The sequence below is a fragment of the Lampetra planeri genome, chromosome 3 (assembly GCF_965212315.1).
Source record: "Lampetra planeri chromosome 3, kcLamPlan1.2.h2, whole genome shotgun sequence".
NCBI lineage: Eukaryota > Metazoa > Chordata > Hyperoartia > Petromyzontiformes > Petromyzontidae > Lampetra > Lampetra planeri.
In genome coordinates this window covers 1344130-1364564 of record NC_136109.1, presented here as the reverse complement: position 1 = coordinate 1364564, position 20435 = coordinate 1344130, and the positions used below count along the sequence as shown (strand labels likewise).

At 55.2% G+C, this 20435-nt stretch overlaps 1 protein-coding gene across 5 annotated transcripts in view; it reads left to right on the top strand.

Moving 5' to 3' along the window:
• The first annotated feature begins 1582 nt into the window (after window positions 1–1582).
• The window catches only part of LOC144735931 (sodium- and chloride-dependent glycine transporter 1-like), a 29341-nt gene continuing 10488 nt past the window's right edge, over window positions 1583–20435 (top strand). Inside the window, exons 1-8 of one of the 5 annotated variants that reach the window (XM_078618533.1) lie at window positions 1583–1823; window positions 2487–3370; window positions 3619–3744; window positions 11261–11383; window positions 13435–13566; window positions 17055–17289; window positions 18960–19092; window positions 19567–19701. In XM_078618533.1, coding sequence (XP_078474659.1) covers window positions 3738–3744; window positions 11261–11383; window positions 13435–13566; window positions 17055–17289; window positions 18960–19092; window positions 19567–19701 — 765 coding nt within the window. In that variant the 5' untranslated portion in view covers window positions 1583–1823; window positions 2487–3370; window positions 3619–3737. Of the gene's footprint in view, window positions 1824–2226; window positions 3371–3466; window positions 3745–11260; window positions 11384–13434; window positions 13567–17054; window positions 17290–18959; window positions 19093–19566; window positions 19702–20435 lie in introns of those variants that run through there. The other 4 variants (XM_078618525.1, XM_078618515.1, XM_078618541.1 and 1 more) reach the window with 4 other exon arrangements.

Below are 20435 nucleotides of genomic sequence, written 5' to 3'. Positions count from 1 at the left end.
CGAGTTACTAAACCAAGCTAAACGTTAAACATTAAACAGATATGGGGGTGGCTTTGTGTACTCGTGGTGATGATGATGAAGAGCATTTCCAAGAACTGTCTTTATAAATAAGTGACGTTTCGGGTAACAAGCCTTTCATAGATGCACTTTTTTTCCGTGTATACTTCGAAGCAAGAATAACAAAAAAAGCGTTGAGGGGTGCGTCGTATAATCCGACACGTGCGCGTACGTGTGTGTATTGAACTTTTTTCGCACCGTACGTAGCTATTCGGAGGTGTAGTGTATACTGTAGAAGTGTAGTGTGTAGTGTATGGTAGTGTAGTGTATAGCAGTGTAGTGTATAGTAGTGTAGTATGTGGTGTATAGTAGTGTAGTGTACAGTAGTGTATAGTAGTGTAGTATGTAGTGTATAGTAGTGTAGTGTAGTGTATAGCAGTGTAGTGTATAGTAGTGTAGTGTATAGCAGTGTAGTGTATAGCAGTGTAGTGTATAGCAGTGTAGTGTATAGCAGTGTAGTGTGTAGTAGTGTAGTGTACAGTAGTGTAGTGTGTAGTAGTGTAGTGTATAGTGTAGTGTATAGTAATGTAGTGTATAGTGTAGTGTATAGTGTAGTGTATAGTGTAGTGTATAGTAGTGTAGTGTAGTAGTGTAGTGTACAGTAGTGTAGTGTACAATGCACGTTGAACTTCTTTCGCACCGTACGTAGCCGACCGTGCTACTCGTGAGTTGTGACGTGATCGTGTTTGTACAACTTTAATGACAGCGGCTACGGAGTTGTTTGGGTTCGTCGTAGTGGGCGTCTGATACTCGGGGGTGGAGGAAATGCTTCGTGAACGTCGCTTCGCCATCAGATGCAGACGCTGGAGTTTTACCGCCAAATTGTTTAGTTATAAACCTGAGGTAAACTCAACAACAAACTAAACCAAACTTCGCGATTAAACCCCAAGGGCCACCGGCACTAACAACGTTTGTGCCGTTCTTCGATTTATCTTCGATTTATCGTAAAAAGAAGTTTAATTACGGATCAATTAAATCACCTCACGCGTAACGCAACGCGAAGCTTCGTTTTTAACTCATCCGTCAGCCTCACGGCTCTTCATCGCCGCAGCGTATCGGGTTATTGCAGCAGCATTGCTAATCAATTCTAAGCAGCGTTAAATAATATAATCGGCTTTGACATTCAATGTTTCAGCAGCATCAGCAGCAAGTTAAAGACTTTAGCCTGGACCGATGATGATGCTGATGATGATCTGCCAGGATCGATAATGAATACACGACACAACCATACTCGTTCGAGTCGATGTGGCGAAGAGAATTAAAAGTAAATGAACGTACTGTACCGCTTTTATTGTGTTAAAGTTTGTTGTCTTTCCAACGCACCTCCCGTTAGCGCGGTTGGGCTACGTACGGTGCGAAAAAAGTTCTACAAAATTTCGATTTAAAGCTTTCGTGACTGCAGAGATTCATATTCTTGGTTCCTTCGGTAAAGTCACGTAGAAGGGAAATATTAAAATGATAAAAATAAAACAATAAAATTCTCACGACGTTTCGATTTTTCTTGCTGTGGTTTTCGCAGCTGATGAAACGTGATAAATGTTTTTAAAATAATTTTATTATTTCCCTTCCACGTGACTTTACCGAATTAACCAAGAATAAGTTCTACGACATTTAGATTTTAGACTCCCTGGATATTATTCGCGCAAAGTTCACTTTGAAAGCCAGAGACACACAGAGAGATTAGTGGCCTCTAGTGGCCACAGACTGGCCGATCGGGCGGCGACGTTTCGGGCGATGACCCTTCTTCATGGTACACGATCGAGACGGTGGGTAATACGATTTGGAGATTGGACCTGATGATAATTTTATTTTAAATGTTTCCTGATGGAGAGTTTAAACAAAAAATATCTGGCATACCGATACGCTTCATGATACTAATAACACTGGCCAACAAAAAAAATTCTGGCCTGGACTTTTGTAGTTGTTTTAGATTAAGTTCAGGGTGCTGATTCCAAATTTGATCTCAGATTTGCTCTATCACATCTCATTTTTATGCTATCGGCATACTCCATTTTCATTGATTTTACCCGAAATTAACTCTGTCACTTATGATTGCAAGTTGTTGCGAGTCAGTGACTGCTTTAGTGTTAAAATATGGTGCTGTATTTTAGGATAGTGTGTTTATAATATCATTTTATGTAGATATCCACATTTATTTATTATTTTTCTGCAGTTTTTATTGAAAATGCAATATTTGATATTTCAAAAACCTGACGTGATAGACAAAAACTGATGCCAGATTTGGAATCAGCACCCCAAAATTACTTTAAACCCGTTGGAATACCTTATGCCAGATAAAGGGTGTTGACCAGTTAACTATAATTAATAATGTGCTGAATTGCATTTAAGAAACATGGAATTGCGTGTCGCTTGGTCCATCTCTCTCTTTCTCTCGTGTGACCACCAAAGTCTTCTCAATGCCCCAACAGAATCGAGTGCCACGGGATTTGAAGACGATTTGAGTTGCAAGGCTGTCGGGTCTCATCCGCGATGGAGACGAAGCCATGAAATCAGCACCCACGTCCTGCTGGACATGTGTGAGAACTAAGGACATGATAAATATAATGATCATTAGCCACAATACCTAAGGTCAGAATGCAAACAAAAAAGCCAATCAATTCAAGGACAATGCATACATTATCAGAGTTGTGTTTTGTTTGCATTCTGACCGCAGGAATTGTGGTTAATGCGAACATGATCCCTTGAAACAAAAAAAGTGTCAGTTGTGTTGCCATAAAAAAGGGTCAAAACCCCTATGATTATATTTTGCTACTGGCAAAGGAGGCCTCGTGATGAAACTAAGGAGATGTTTGTTTGTTATCGGTCATCTGATTCCTCCAGTTCAAAGTGCTCCTCGTTCTGCCCAGGTGCTCATTGCTCCATCGCAGGGCCTTGGGAGACCCTTCATCCAGCAGTGGATGGATCATGGCTGACAGTGGTGGTGATGTTGATGGGGGTACACATTCTTTATGTTTAAAATAGGATAAAGCTGCTTTTGGCCTACTCTTCCACGCCTTAGAAGCGGCGTGGAGTACGCCACACCTCGTCACACCACGCGCGAACATCGGGGTATGGAGACGCTTCACAAAGCCTCGGGACATTTTTTGTTCAGCTGACACGCCGGGAGGTCGAACGGAACGGGCGTGAGTGTGCTCGCCATTACAGACACGGTAACGATGCTGCTGCTGCTGCTGATCATGACTGTGATGATGATGATGAGTACCCCGATGTCGTCTATTTAGAACGCTGACTCAGAGCCGTGCACACGCACTCCCCAGGTGCTGACTTCCGACTGGGTGCGTCACAGGTGAAGGTGGGTCGTGGTGGTGGTGGGGGTGGTGGTGGGGGTGGTGGTGTTAGTGGTGGTGATGGGGGTTTGAGGGGTTTGTGGGGCGATCCACCTACACACGGAAGTCTCCGAGTGAACTGACTCACTCAGCCACCCACCCAAACACTCGGCAGTAGCAGCAGCAGCAGCAATCATTAGGGGCAGCTACGAGAAGACCGCTGCTGTTGTTGCTGCTGCCAATTAACAGTGGAATGTGTCACGTGTCCTGTCAGGATAGGTGAGTTCTACTGCTGCTGCTGCTGGTGTTTTTGGAAGTGACCCGCTGCACATACCTGAAGGAAAGAGATTGGATTTGAAAGCACAAAAGGAAGAGGGCAGATTGCATCTCCCGATGGCAGGTGAGGTGTTGCAGTACATCGGTGTGTGAGTGTGAGTGTGTGAGTGAGTGAGTGAGTTTGTGAATGAGTGAGGGTGTGTGAGTGAGAGTGAGTGTGTGAGTGAGTGTGTGAGTGAGTGTGTGAGTGAGTGTGTGAGGGAGTGAGTTTGTGAGTGAATTTGTGAATGAGTGAAGGTGTGTGAGTGAGTTTGTCTGTGTATGAGTAAGTGTGCGAGTGAGTGAGTGCGTTTGTGAGTGGGTGTGTGAGTGGGTGAGTGAGTGAGTAAGTGTGTGAGTGTGTGTGAATGAGTGGGTGAGTGAGTGAATGAGTGGGTGTGAGTGTGTGAGAGTGAGTGTGTGAGTGAGTTAGTGTGTGAGTGTGTGTGTGTATGTGAATGAGTGAGTGTGTGAGTATGTAAGTGCGTGTGCGAGTGAGTGAGGGTGTGAGTGAGGGTGTGTGAGTGAGTTTGTCTGTGTGAGTGTGAGTGAGTGTGTGAGTGGGTGAGTGAGTGAGTGTGTGAGAGTGAGTGTGTGAGTGAGTTAGTGTGTGAGTGTGTGTGTGAATGAGTGAGTGTGTGAGTATGTAAGTGCGTGTGCGAGTGAGTGAGGGTGTGAGTGAGTGAGTTTGTGAGTGTGTGAGTTTGCGAGTGTGTGTGTGTGAACGAGTGAGTGTGTGAGTGAGTTTGTCTGTGTATGAGTGAAGGTGTGAGTGAGTGAGTGTGTGAGTGAGTGGGTGTGTGAGTGTGTGAGAGTCAGTGTGAGTGTGTGAGTGTGTGAATTAGTGAGTTTGTGAGTGTGTGTGTGAATGAGTGAGGGTGTGTGAGTGAGTTTGTCTGTGTATGAGTGAGCGAGTGTGAGTGGGTGTGTGAGTAAGTGTGTGAGTGAGTGGGTGTGAGAGTGTGTGAGTGAGTGAGTGAATGAGTGTGTGATTGTGTGAATGAGTGAGTGTGTGTATGAGTGAGTGTGTGAGTGAGTGATTTGTGAGTGTGAGTGTGTGAATGAGTGAGTGTGTGAATGAGTGAGTGTGCGAGTGAGTGAGTTTGTCTGTGTGAGAGTGAGTGAGTGAATGAGTGAGGGTGTGAGTGTCTAAGTGCGTGTGTGAGGAAGTTTGTGTGTGAGGGAGTTTGTGTGTGAGGGAGTTTGTGTGTGAGGGAGTTTGTGTGTGAGGGAGTTTGTGTGTGAGGGTGTGTGTGTGAGTGAGTGTGTGTGTGAGTGTGTGAGAGTGTGTGAGTGAGTGTGAGAGTGTGAGGGAGTTTGTCTGCGTGTGAGTGAGTGTGTGAGTGATTGTGTGAGTGTGTGAGTGATTGTGTGAGTGTGTGAGTGATTGTGTGAGTGTGTGAGTGATTGTGTGAATGTGTGATAGTGTGTGAGTGAGTTTGAGAGTGTGTGAGGGAGTTTGTCTGTGTGCAAGTGAGTGCCCACCCTCTAGTGTGTCGCTGCAGCTTTCATAGGTGCTACTCGCTGACAGCACTTGCCCCAACAGTATGTTAAGGCTATACGGGGGATCTTTGTCTCTGTGAGTGTGTTTGTGTGACAGACACGGCTGGGCATCGTGTTAGGGACGCTGCCGCGGTGTGGAGGTGGAAAAGTTACGTAACTTGTTCTGTACAATGCTTGGTGAGATGTTTTTAGTGTGTGTGTGAGATTACGTGTGATAGTATGTGTGACTGTGACTGTGTCAGTGTGTGTGTGTGCGCTATGAACCCGGCGACCCGAGTTCGATTCCCGCCCACGGCCAACACCCAGTGACGATTATCTGAACCGGTCCTGGACCTCTCCTAGGTCGACTCAGCCTGAAATGAATACCTGGGCAGTGTGTAAACATCGCCATTGGGGAGACAAAGGCGGTCGGGCGTGGTGCTGGCCACCCACCCCCTCGTGTACCGTTCCGGCCTTCATAGGTGCTCGCTAACAGCACTTGCCCCTACAGTCTGTTACGGCTATACGGGGGATCTTTGTGTGTGAGTGAGTAAGTGTGTGAGTGAGTTTGTGAGACGGTGATTGTGTGTGTATGTGTGTGTGAGAGAGTGAGTGTGTGAGTATGTAAGTGTGTGAGAGAGTGTGAGTGAGTGTGTGAAAGAGTGTGTGTGAGAGAGTGATTGTGTGCGTGTGAGATAGTGTGTGGGTGTGTGAGAGAGTGAGTGTGTGAGTGAGTGTTTGTGTGAGTATGTAAGTGTGAGTGAGTGTGTGAGTAAGTATGAGAGTGTTAAAAGTGGTATGAATTTTATCAACCCTGGGCAAGAGAATGATGATGGGCTGAGTGAACTCCCCCCCCCCGCGCCCTCCACCCAACCAGGATTTGAACTCTAACGCTGAGCCACTGGGCCGGTTACTAGAGAGGCGCGTTCCACTGTTTTGTAGTGCCGCTAAAATATAAAACCGTGGAGTTTTGTAGAGGTTGTAGTGACCAATAATCCGTTCAGAAAGTTAAACATTGACGAGTCGGTGCTCCCTGCTGTGGCGTAGCTTCGTTTAACGCGTTAGGCTTTCACGACCTGTCTTTCCGACAGCTCTGTTTCTTCACCTGATGACGGCTGCTTGCGTTGTGGCCGAAACGTCGTGAGAATTGTATTTTATTATGTTTTATTTTGTATTATTTTGTTATTTCCCTTCCATGTGACTTTACCGAAAGAACCAAGAATATGAATCCCTGCAGTCACGAAAGCTTTAAATCGAAATAAAAGGTTGGGTTGTTTTTGAGTTTGATCGCGTGAAGATGAATGTGTCGTTGACCCCACCACCACCCGGCACAGCCAATCACTGAGGGTTTGTGATGATGACTGACTACTTCAGCAACACCGGCGTGTTGGAGAGTAAACCCACAACATTTACAACCAGCCTAGCTGTGTCGGGTGGTGGAGGGTTAATGACACATTTATATTTACGCGATCTAATCCCAAAAATAAAAACAAACCTCCATTACGTGGCATAGCTCATTCGTACCTTCTGCCTCCGCTCCGTGAACTTCTCCCATTGATTCATCCACCAGACTCGGTACTCTTGAATTTGTCGTCTCATCCACCACCACACCAAGTTCAACCACCGCCATTCGCACCTCCGATTAGCGCGGTTGGCTACGTACGGTGCGAATTAAGTTCAACATACGTACATGCACCCACCCACTCATCCACTCACTCACCCACCCACTCACCCGCTCACTAACTCACCCACCCACTCACTCACCCACTCATCCACCCACTCACCCACTCAATTACCCACTCACCCACTCAATCGCCCAATAACCCTCCCACTCACTAACTCACCGACCCACTCACCCACCCACTCACTAACTCACCGGCCCACTCACCCACTCACTCACCCACTCATCCACCCACTCACCCACTCAATCACCTACTCACTCACCCACTCACTCACCGACCCACTCACCCACTCACTCACCCACTCATCCACCCACTCACCCACTTAATCACCCACTCACCCTCCCACTCACCCACTCACTCACCGACCCACTCATCCACCCACCTACTCACCCACTCATTCACTCACTAACTAACCCACTCACCCACTCACTCATCCACTCACCCACTCACCCTCCCACTCACCCACTCACTCACCGACCCACTCACTCAACCACTCACTCACCCTCTCACCACACTGGGGATCACACCACTTCTCTTTCTGCTTCTTCCCTCCCATCGTCACGTTTCCCCCAGTTCCTGTAACCTTACTCAATTCATGACATACGTTAACTATTATCTATTATCTCCAACTGTTATCTATTCTACCTTCAATAGTGCTGCTTGTCACTGGTCGCTTGTCGTTTTGGGCCTGAGATCTGAAACCCTGATGTCGAACAAAGATGCGGTACATGACGTAGCCTTCAGAAATCAAGTCAAGCCAGTTTTAATTTCGCGGCACGAACTGCCACTCAGAGAGACATCATCAGCACCACACTAGCACTCAAACGTACGAATAACAAATGTTATACAGTGAAAGAAGTTTGCACATCGAATGTTGGTTTAAACTTTACAAGCAAGTTGTGGCTGTGAGTGAGTGAGTTGAAGGCAGTCTCGCCGGCCGGCCGGAGCCTCTCTGAATGATGTTCCGACGTTCAGGGTTTCGAGTGGATTCTGTGTGACCCAGGGTGCCACCTCGTGGGAGCAGGTTAGGAGCCTCATCCGGGGACAGCGACCAGCGCTCACCGACGTGACGAAGGGCTGAATAAATAGATAACGTGACAGCACCGAAGCAAGTCGAAATCGGAGCGGAAACAATTTTGTCGTAACTTGAGAAATCTAAAGTGTTGCACGTGCATAAATGAATGAATGATATCTAAACGAAATATTAACGATCAGCTAAGGCAGATCTGCCTCCAGGTTGACCGCAGCCACAGGTCACGTGCAAGTGCAGGTGAAGTTACTGTGAAGAATCGAAAAGCTCGCCATCAGATTGTGATTGAGATGGAAGCAGAACCCAGGGCTTTTGTGGATTGAGCGATTGAACCCCACGTCCTTTTGGGACATTCACAGAGAAGTATGCTCAGTCGATGATGATGATGATGGCGATGCGATTGAGAGAGCCGCCTTCCGATACGCCAGGGCATCTCAGAGCGCTTCACATCGCTACATCTCGTCATCTCAACACTTTTGAAAGGGCAACTCTAGTGGCAACTGTCCCTGCGGGTCTCTGCATGAGTCTATGGCCTCTGTGTGAGTCTATGTGTGTCTATGGGTCTCTGTGTGAGTCTGTGTCTTTGTGCAAGTCTGTGGGTGTATGTGTGAGTCTGTGTTTCTCTCTGTAAGTCTATGGGTCTCTCCGTGAGTCTATGGCCTCTGTGTGAGTCTATGTGTCTTTATGTGAGTCTATGGGTCTCTGTGTGTGTGGGTTTCTGTGTGAGTCTATGGTTCTCTGTGAGTCTATGGGTTTCTGTGTGAGTCTGTGTCTCTGTGCGAGTCTGTGGATGTATGTGTGAGTCTATGGGTTTCTGCGTAAGTCTTTGGATCTCTGTGTGAGACTGTGAGTCTGTGTGAGTCTATGGGTCTCTGTGTGAGTCTATGGGTCTCTGTGTGTGGGGGTTTCTGTGTGAGTCTATGGTTCTCTGTGAGTCTATGGGTTTCTGTGTGAGTCTGTGTCTCTGTGCGAGTCTGTGGATGTATGTGTGAGTCTATGGGTTTCTGCGTAAGTCTTTGGATCTCTGTGTGAGACTGTGAGTCTGTGTGAGTCTATGGGTCTCTGTGTGAGTCTATGGGTCTCTGTGTGTGGGGGTTTCTGTGTGAGTCTATGGTTCTCTGTGAGTCTATGGGTTTCTGTGTGAGTCTGTGTCTCTGTGCGAGTCTGTGGGTGTATGTGTGAGTCTATGGGTTTCTGCGTAAGTCTTTGGATCTTTGTGTGATACTGTGAGTCTCTGTGTGAGTCTATGGGTCTCTGTGTGAGTCTATGGGTCTCTGTGCGAGTCTGTGGGTTTCTGTGTGGGTCTGTGGGTCTCTGTGTAAGTCTATGGGTCTCTGTGTAAGTCTATGGGTCTCTGTGTGAGTCTATGGGTCTCTGTGTGAGACTATGGGTCTCTGTGTGTCTACTTGAGGGGATGGAATTTTAGGTATTTGGGGAATTAACAGAGAATGCTCGTTACAATGCACTGCCATGGGGCATCTAAGATTTCGAGGATTTTGGTCCTGACTTAACACGTTGGAGAGGTGAGGGCTGCGTTGTGTGTGTTTGTGTACCTTTATCTTTGCACTGGGAAGCAGCGGCTTAGGGGTTAGCGTAGTGCTACGCTATGAACCCGGCGAGCCAGGTTCGATTCCCGTTCACGCTCGACCAACACCGGTGACGATTATCTGAACCGGGCCTGGTCCTCCTCCAGGTCGACTCAGCCTCATATGAGTACCTGGTGCGGTGTGTAAACATTGCCACTGGGGAGACAAAGGCGGCCGGGAGTGGGGTTGGCCATCCACCCCCTCGTGTGCCGTGCCGGCCTTCATAGGTGCTCGCTAACAGTCTGTTAAGGCTACATGGGGGACTTTTGTCTTTTTTGTACATTAAAGATGAACTTGGCCCAGTGAATCACCCTCTGAAATGAAAGAGCAGGTAGTCATCGGTGTTGGAGTCGAGGTCAGAGAGATGAATGGTGAAATGTGTTAGATAAGGCGTAATGCAGAAAGAAAAATATCAATAGCAACACTGGTCCCATGCCCACAACAATTCAGGAATGTCACTTAGATTGTGTGTGATTGTGTGTGCATGTTCCTTTGTGTGTGTGGTTGGGAAAGTGGGGAGCGGTCGTGTTGCGATTCGTTTGCTGCGCTACAAACCCAGCGATCTGAGTTCGATTCCCGTTCACGGGCCAACACCAGTAGCGATGATTTGAACTAACCCTGGGACTCGCCTAGGTCGACTCAGCCTCAAATGAGTACCTGGTGCGATGTGTAAACATCGCCACTGGGGAGACAAAGGCGGCAGGTCGTGGTGCTGGCCACCCATCCCCTCCGTGTGCCGTGCCGACCTTCATAGGTACTCGCTAACAGCACTTGCCCCAACATTCTGTTAAGGCTACACGGGGGATCTTTGTGTTTCTACCACACACGTTGCATTTCTAATAATCAGTTGCGTGCAGGGTGCGAACTTTGACCCCAGTCTGAATTAATTCTACTCGAGCTGACGACACGGAATTTTACCAATTTGAAAAAACATTTGTGTTGATTGTGCACATCATGACGTAGTTGCTTTTTTCACCGGATTCTCTTCTCGGTTTGTCGCTTTACTTTGATCGGTTTTGATTTTGTCGTATTGATGACCCAGCTCACTCTGAACATCTTCCATCGCTGGTCTCGCTCGAGGTCTCACCCGGGTGACACAAAATCTACTTGAACTTAAACTCACTCACGCACTCAACCACGCATCAGCTCACGCAACCATCATTCACCCGCTCACTCGCCCACCCGTGATCTCACTCACCTATTCATTCACCCACTCATTCAGCCAGAAGTCCTTCTTGCAACAAAAACATGTACATCCTTCCCCCCGCACTTCCGATTTGCGCGGTTGGCTACGTATCGCGCGAAAGAAGTTCAGCAAACGTACATCCATACGTACGACTCATCGTCATCTCTTTGAGTTCTGAGCTAGTTAAACAAAATCAACTTCACTTCACCCATCACCAGCAACAGGCCGAATCTGGCTGCAGGCGGGGAGCCACTCAGAAGGAGCCGCTGACATCGCCCACGGTCACGGGCGGCGCAAACGACGCCAGCGACGCTGAGTGGACCTTGACCTCCCCTCTCGTTGTTTGTCCGCTGCGAGGCGCACGGCCGCCCTCAACATTTCTACCGTGGCTTGAGGTCCGCCACGTCGTTAACTTCGCGCGATGAAATAGCGCCGCGCTTTTATTCGTCTTCGTTTTGCCCGCGGGAGTGCGAAGGTTGCCCTGGGCGCGGTTCCGTCCGCCCGCGCCGAACCCACTCGGACAACTGCGTTCACCCGCTCGGCCCGCACCGTAAAACAATCATTGTCGCGTGTCTGTCCCCCGCGCGCACGTGTGCGCGTTGTCTTTTTGTCTTTGCTCGCTGCTGGCACGGCAGGGCAGGAGGGAGGGCGGCGCCGCTGGGCCAACCGGCTCGAGTTCCTCCTCGTGAGCTCCGTGTACGGAGTGGGGATGCACAACGCCACCTCGCTACCCATCCTCACGCTGCGCAACGGCGGAGGTGCGGACGCACCAGCGGATATTTTATTTAAACAACAAAATTCTTGTCACATTGTACACCCCATCGCGACAATGTCGGAGGCGTCGCTCCGTCGTCGTCGTTTGGAAAGCTCGTGGAGCTGTCGCGAGCCTCTTCCGTGTTGTTATACAGCGGCATGAGTTAGCGTGATAAACAAGCAGACAATAAGCCTCCCTGCCATGACCGTCTCTCCACATGAAAAAAAATATATATATTTGTTTATACATCCCATCGGCCACACGGCCTTCTGGGAGTGCGTCATTTCTAAAAAGAAGAAACAACTTCTAAATCGGTTTCGACATTCAAGCCTGACTCATCAGCAGAGGCAGGCCAAGCATGACACATCAGCTGGCTTTGCTTGAAAACAAAAATAATGCTGGTGACCTGCCAGACGCTTACAGCAAGGGAGGTCCGTCTGTGAGATCAGGGTCTCGATAGGGTACACGGGGGGTTGCCAGGTGATGCCGTTGTCCCAGGCGTTGTCTGCACGCCGGAGAGTCGGGTAACCCGCACCTCCGCTCGGCACGGCTGGATACGTGCCGTGCGAACGAAAAGCGCAACGTGAATTCTCTGTTCGGCTTTGAAGTCGGTCCATCTCTCCATTCGCTCATCTCTCCATTCGCTCTTGCCTTACGCTAAAGAAGGCCCGTTGCCCGTGACGTTAGCCCCTATGTGTACGATTGCGTTCAGTTGTAAATGCGGTGTTAATGACGAATGTGGCGAGTGTTTAATGAACTGATGTTTGTAGAAAATGCAAGAACTTCTGAATGAGTAATCTGGGACTGTATTGGAAGCGATGAGTAAGTGCTTGGTAATGATATAGCTGAGGGTTATAGTCCATTGCTGACAATGTAGTTCACGCCACTACTCATCGCCACGACTTCAACTATTCCAGCACCTCCGCTCATCTTCCGCATTCCTATGCCGTCTTGCAGAGAGTTGACAATTACTTTTGCAGTTGCCACAGCAGCAGTAATACATTCATGTCTAGGATCTTTAACCGTCCATTGGTGCTTTGAGGGGGGGTTATTGTAATTATATACTAGATTAGTAATCATTTGGCATGTGTTTTATTGTGATTATGCTACATTAGTAATCAGTTAGTGTTTGTTTCCCTTATAAGGAATTGTAATAACAAACACTAACTGATTACTAATGTAGCATAATCACAATAAAACACATGCCAAATGATTACTAATCTACAACTCGCATCGTAACAATAGCCTGATTACTAATCTAGTATATAATTACAATACCCCCCCCCTCAAATCTTTGCACCTGACGAATTAATGAGTTAATGATGACGTCACCCTGCTGCTGCTCTATATAAGAACGGGAGACACAGCAGAGCCTCACCATTCTGGCGAATTGCCCGATGATGCTGGATACGATTACCAGCGAAACGTCGTACTACTCAAATTGTAAATGTTGTGGTTTCACGCTTCAACACACCGGTGGGCTAAAGCAGTGAACTATTTGTCTTTTGTCAACGTGGCACTTTTTTACTGATTGGCCGTGTCGGGTGGTGGAGGGTTACGACACATTTATAAATAACGCGATCTAAACCCAAAAACGGTGATTATGAATAATATTGGTCGCGAAAGCCTACGTGTTAAACTGACCCACAGACTCGCACAGAGACAAGACTCACACAGAAACCCATAGACTCAGAGAACCATAGACTCGCACAGAAACCTACACACACAGAGACCCATAGACTCACATAAATACACATACTCACACAGAGACCCACAGACTCACACAGAGGCCATAGACTCATGCAGAGACGCGCAGGGACAGTTGCCACTCGAGTTTCCCTTTCAAAAGTGTTGAGATGACGAGATGTGGCGATGTGAAGCTCTCTGAGACGCCGTGGCGTATCGGAAGGTGGCTCTCTCCATCACATCGCCATCATCATCGCCATCATCATCATCGCCATCACCCTCGTCGTGGTTGCCGCGGTTGGCGACGGCGGCGATGGAGTGCTGGTGGCGGTCACCTGACGGCCCCCCCCCCCCCCCCCGCTGGTGCAGTCTGCTTCCTGCTGGCGTACGCGCTCATGTTCGTGCTGCTGGCGCTGCCACTCGTCTTCCTGGAGGTCTCGCTGGGCCAGGCCACGTCCGGAGGGTGCCTCTCCTCCTGGAGCCGAACCCCCATCCTGCGAGGTGGCGCCCGCACACTCGCCCGCACACCCGCCCGCACGCCCGCCCGCACGCCCGCCCGCACGCCCGCCCGCACGCCCGCCCGCACGCCCGCCCGCACGCCCGCCCGCACGCCCGCCCGCACGCCCGCCCGCACGCCCGCCCGCACGCCCGCCCGCACGCCCGCCCGCACGCCCGCCCGCACGCCCGCCCGCACGCCCGCCCGCACGCCCGCCCGCACGCCCGCCCGCCACGCCCGCCCGCACGCCCGCCCGCACGCCCGCCCGCACGCCCGCCCGCACGCCCGCCCGCACGCCCGCCCGCACGCCCGCCCGCACGCCCGCCCGCACGCCCGCCCGCACGCCCGCCCGCACGCCCGCCCGCACGCCCGCCCGCACGCCCGCCCGCACGCCCGCCCGCACGCCCGCCCGCACGCCCGCCCCGCACGCCCGCCCGCACGCCCGCCCGCACGCCCCGCACGCCGCCCGCACGCCCGCCCGCCCCCCCGCACGCCCGCCCGCACGCCCGCCCGCACGCCCGCCCGCACGCCCGCCCGCCCGCACGCCCGCCCGCACGCCCGCCCGCACGCCCGCCCGCACGCCCGCCCGCACGCCCGCCCGCACGCCCGCCCGCACGCCCGCCCGCACGCCCGCCCGCACGCCCGCCCGCACGCCCGCCCGCACGCCCGCCCGCACGCCCGCCCGCACGCCCGCCCGCACGCCCGCACGCCCGCCCGCACGCCCGCCCGCACGCCCGCCCGCACGCCCGCCCGCACGCCCGCCCGCACGCCCGCCGCACGCCCGCCCGCACGCCCGCCCGCACGCCCGCCCGCACGCCCGCCCGCACGCCCGCCCGCACGCCCGCCCGCACGCCCGCACGCCCGCCCGCACGCCCGCCCGCACGCCCGCCCGCACGCCCGCCCGCACGCCCGCCCGCACGCCCGCCCGCACGCCCGCCCGCACGCCCGCCCGCACGCCCGCCCGCACGCCCGCCCGCACGCCCGCCCGCACGCCCGCCCGCCCGCCCGCACGCCCGCGCCCGCACGCCCGCCCGCACGCCCGCCCGCACGCCCGCCCGCACGCCCGCCCGCACGCCCGCCCGCACGCCCGCCCGCACGCCCGCCCGCACGCCCGCCCGCACGCCCGCCCGCACGGCCCCGCCCGCACGCCCGCCCCGCACGCCCGCCCGCACGCCGCCGCACGGCCCGCCCGCACGCCCGCCCGCAACGCCCGCCCGCACGCCCGCCCGCACGCCCGCCCGCAACGCCCGCCCGCACGCCCGCCCGCACGCCCGCCCGCACGCCCGCCCGCACGCCCGCCCGCACGCCCGCCCGCACGCCCGCCGCACGCCCGCCCGCACGCCCGCCCGCACGCCCGCCCGCACGCCCGCCAGCACGCCCGCCGCACGCCCGCCCGCACGCCCGCCCGCACGCCCGCCCGCACGCCCGCCCGCACGCCCGCCCGCACGCCCGCCCGCACGCCCGCCCCGCACGCCCGCCCGCACGCCCGCCCGCACGCCCGCCCGCACGCCCCGCACCCGCACGCCCGCCCGCACGCCCGCCCGCACGCCCGCCCGCACGCCCGCCCGCACGCCCGCCGCACGCCCGCCCGCACGCCCGCCCGCACGCCCGCCCGCACGCCGCCCGCACGCCCGCCCGCACGCCCGCCCGCACGCCCGCCCGCACGCCCGCCCGCACGCCCGCCCGCACGCCCGCCCGCACGCCCGCCCGCACGCCCGCCCGCACGCCCGCCCGCACGCCCGCCCGCACGCCCGCCCCGCACGCCGCCGCACGCCCGCCCGCACGCCCGCCCGCACGCCGCGCCGCACGCCCGCCCGCACGCCCGCCCGCACGCCCGCCCGCACGCCCGCCCGCACGCCCGCCCGCACGCCCGCCCGCCACGCCCGCCCGCACGCCCGCCCGCACGCCCGCCCGCACGCCCGCCCGCACGCCCGCCCGCACGCCCCGCCCGCACGCCCGCCCGCACGCCCGCCCGCACGCCCGCCCGCACGCCCGCCCGCACGCCCGCCGCACGCCCGCCCGCCGCCCGCCAGCACGCCCGCCCGCACGCCCCGCCCGCACGCCCGCCCGCACGCCCGCCCGCACGCCCGCCCGCACGCCCGCCCGCACGCCCGCCCGCACGCCCGCCCGCACGCCCGCCCGCACGCCCGCCCGCACGCCCGCCCGCACGCCCGCCCGCACGCCCGCCCGCACGCCCGCCCGCACGCCCGCCCGCACGCCCGCCCGCACGCCCGCCCGCACGCCCGCCCGCACGCCCGCCCGCACGCCCGCCCGCACGCCCGCCCGCACGCCCGCCCGCACGCCCGCCCGCACGCCCGCCCGCACGCCCCGCCCGCACGCCCGCCCGCACGCCCGCCCGCACGCCCGCCCGCACGCCCGCCCGCACGCCCGCCCGCACGCCCGCCCGCACGCCCGCCCGCACGCCCGCCCGCACGCCCGCCCGCACGCCCGCCCGCACGCCCGCCCGCACGCCCGCCCGCACGCCCGCCCGCACGCCCCGCCCGCACGCCCGCCCGCACGCCCGCCCGCACGCCCGCCCGCACGCCCGCCCGCACGCCCGCCCGCACGCCCGCCCGCACGCCCGCCCGCACGCCCGCCCGCACGCCCGCCCGCACGCCCGCCCGCACGCCCGCCCGCACACCCGCCCGCACACCCGCCCGCACACCCGCCCGCACACCCGCCCGCACACCCGCCCGCACACCCGCCCGCACACCCCCCGACGCAGGTCGCTAACTCACCCGCTCACCCATTCACTCACTCACCCATTCACTCACTCACCCATTCACTCACTCACCCATTCACTCACTCACCCATTCACTCACTCACCCATTCACTCACTCACCCATTCACTCACTCACCCATTCACTCGCTCATCCGCTCAGCCATGCACTTACCAACCCGATCGCTTACTCACCTAGTCACTCACTCAACTGGTTACTCACTTCACCCACTCACCCCCTCACTGACTTACACACCCACCGACTCGCTCTCACCCAATCACTCACCTAGTCAACCACTCATTCACTCCCCCCCCCCTCCCGTCACCTTCAATTAGCACGCCTCGCTCTGTACCGTGCGAAAGAAGTTCAACAGACATACAACAAAAAGACAAAAATCCTCCGTGAAGCCTTAACAGACTGTTGGGGCAAGTGCTGTTAGTGAGCACTTATGAAGGCTGACACAGCACACGAGGGGGTGGGTGGCCAGCACCACGCCCGGCCGCCTTTGTCTCCCCTAGTGTATTTACACACCGCACTCGGTACTCATTGAGGCTGAGTCGACCCAGGGGAGGCCCAGGACCGGTTCAGATAAGCGTCACCGGTGTTGGCCGTGAGCGGGAATCGAACTCGGGTCGCCGGGTTCAGAGCTCATAGCTCCCACACACACGCAACAACAACAAAACAACAACAAAACAACAACAACAAAACAACAACAACAACAACAAAACAACAACAACAATAACGTGGCCGAGTTGGCGCCCCTCCGCTCGCAGGCGTGGGGCTGGCGTCGCTGGCGATCACCTCCCTGCTCAGCCTCTACCACAGTGCGCTGCTCGCCACGTGCGCGCACTTTCTGTTCGCGTCGTTCGAGCGGACGCAGCCGTGGGCCCCGTGCCGAGCGGGGGGCCGCTGCCCCCCCGGCAACTCCAGCGCCGAGGGCGGCTCCCTCGCAGCAGACCCCGCCGTGCAGCTGCTGACGGGGCAGTCGCTCAGCCACCGCTACTGGAGGTGACCGCCCACCGCCTTCCCCCGCACCCTCCTCGTGACCCCAGCTACCTGTCATTGTGACTGGAACGTATTTGATCATTGGTTTTTACCCTTTTATCTGGCAACAAAACTGACACCTTTTTTACAAGGAGTCATGCTTGCATTGACCACAATACCTGCAGTCGTAATGCAAACAAAAAAAACATAACTCTGATAATGTATGCACTGTCCTTGAAGTTGATTGGTCCACACCCGAGACAGCTTTCCTTAGAGCCTAGTCTCACATGGTGTTGGACCAGAGGACGCCAAAAGGCGCACAACTCAAAGACAATGCACCATCAGAGTATGAGAGCTCGGGGTAAGCATTTACACCATTGGAACCTCATTTGCCAGTAAAAAATATGATAATTGATTTTTTACCCTTCTATCTGGCAACAAAACTGAAACCTTTTTTACAAGGAGTCATGTTTGCATAGACCACAATACCTGCAGTCATAATGCTAACAAAAAACATAACTCTGATAATGTATGCACTGTCCTTGAAGTTGATTGGTCCACACCCGAGACAGTGCATTGTCTTTGAGTTGTGCGCCTTTTGGCGTCCTCTGGTCAAACACCATGTGAGACTGGGCTCTAAGGAAAGATGTCTCGGGTGTGGACCAATCAACTTCAAGGACAGTGCACACATTATCAGAGTTATGTTTTTTGTTTGCATTCCGACTGCAGGAATTATGGTCAATGCAAACATGACTCCTTGTAAAAAAAGGTGTCAGGTTTGTTGCCAGATAAAAGGGTAAAAAAACGATTATCATATTTTTTACTGGCAAATGAGGTTCCAATGGAGGAACGTATTTGTTCATTCGTCCATGATGCTTTTTTGTGCAGGAAAGCCTCACCGAGTGAGGCTTTGGGAGATCCCAATTGAGCCGTTTGCACAAATTTGGACCGTGACACCTGTGGCACACGAGGCGCCCACCCTCTTTGCGAACGCCGTCACGGGATCTTCAACGTCCACTCTGAGTGATGCGGACGGCACAGAGCTTCATCACGGTTATTACGCGACCGCCGGTATTAACCGGGACGGCCGCCGGGTTGGCAGCACTTGTCTGGGACAAGTGGCGAACACTGGGCCCTGTCACCTTCCATAATAATTTATTGTTGAATAATTTCAGAAAAATAATAATTATTATTCTTGAAAGACCGCAATGCGCTGTACGTGTGAAAGTTTAAACTCTCCGAAAAAATATATTTATATATTTTTGACAAATTTCCATGCAATGCGATAACATTTCCGGGGGGAACAAATTGCCCCGAGTGGTTTCCTGAGCGCTGGCAGAGTCAAGAGAGAAATCGCCTCTTTGTCTTTGTATGGGGGAGCGGTGGCACAATGGTTAGCGCGCTGCGCCACCAACCCGGCCACCCGACTTCCTATTGCCGTTCACAGCCGACATTGGTGACGATTATCTGATCCGGTCACGGGCCTCCGCTACGTCGACTCGGCCCTAAATGAGCACCTCGTGTGGTGTGTGAACATGGCCACTGGGGAGACAAAGGCGGTCGGGCGTGGTGCTGGCCACCCACCCACCCCCCCCCCTCGTGCAACGTGCCTCGCCAACAGCACTTGCCCCGACAGTCTGTTAAAGGCTACGCGGGGGACCTTTGTCTTTGTTCCGCTCGTCCCTGCCGCGCAGCGACACCGTGTGGAACGCGTCGAACGGCTTCGCGACGCCCGGCGGCGTCAACGCGAATCTCGCCGGCTGCCTCTTCCTCGTGTGGCTCTGCACCTTCGCCGCCATCGCCGGGGGCATCCACGTCCTGGGCAAGGTCAGAGGTCGCTCCGCACGCACGCTTACGACACGACGTCACGTGTGTGTGTGTCCCACCTGGCAGATTGACCGCCGCCACCAACACCGCAGCGCCGAGTGCGCCGTGTTTACGCTCGTGGGACGGGGGGGGCAGTTGTATATGTCGGGTTATGACATTTTTATGGAAATAAAAAAATAAACAAATTGGAGGCGCGAAGACGCGTGGGACGGGGGGGAGGGTCAGCGGGTTACATCAACAAACAATACTAAAATACTAAAAATAAATGGATATAAATAAAGTGCAGTAGTCGACATTTCACGCACATACATGAACTGCTGTCGATTCGCCAGCACCCGATGCCAGCTCACTGCTACAGCTCGGCAATCGAAAACTTGCAAATGTAAATCGTGTTCGAGGTGAGCTCGCAACCGTAGTGATGGTACTGCCCCCCCCCCCCCTGCCCCTGTTCCCACGTCCCCCCGACGGCCGCAGGTGAAGTACGTGACGTCCATGGTGCCCCACCTCCTCTTCCTGGCGCTCATTCTGGGCATGGGCTTGCAGGAGGGCGCTCTGCTCGGTATCGAGGAGTTCCTCGCGCCCGACGTCAGCGTCTTCGCGTACTACGACGTGAGGCCCACGCGCACGCACGTGGTCACACACACGTGATCACACACACGTGGTCACACACGCGCATACACGTGGTCACACGCACGTGATCACACGCACGTGATCACACACACGTGATCATACACGCGTGCTCACACGCGCACACAACGGACTGTCGAGGCAAGTGCTGTTTGCGAGCACCTACGAAGGCCGGCACGGCACATGAGGTGGTGGGTGTCCAGCACCACGCCCTACCGCGATGTTTACGCACCGGGTACTCGTTTGATGTCGAGTCAACCTCGGGGAGGCCCAAGACCAGTTCAGATAATCATCACTGGCGTTGGTCAGGAGGGGAAATTGAACTTTTTCCACCAGGTTCGAAGCGCAGCGCGCTAACCACCGCGCCACCATTTTCCATACGCGTGCAACAACAACAGCTACTAAGTGGCGATAACATCACCACAGCGTTTGTGCCACGCTCGGTACACTTTGAGGTCATAGTAAGTGCGGAAGGTTCGCTGGCACGAGGTCACAGGTTGACCGACTGAGATGACTCGCAGATGCGCACCACCACTGCTGCCCACTGTGTCAACTCGCTCACTCGCTCTGACAGAAAGACGAACACGTGGGTTGGAGAACACACGTAGGTCGATCACGTCACACTGACTGTTGAGACGAGTCGGTGGGCTTGGGCCGGACACGTCATGGCCAGAAGGGACGGCGTTCGAGACTGATGGAACGCGTCTGAGAGTACG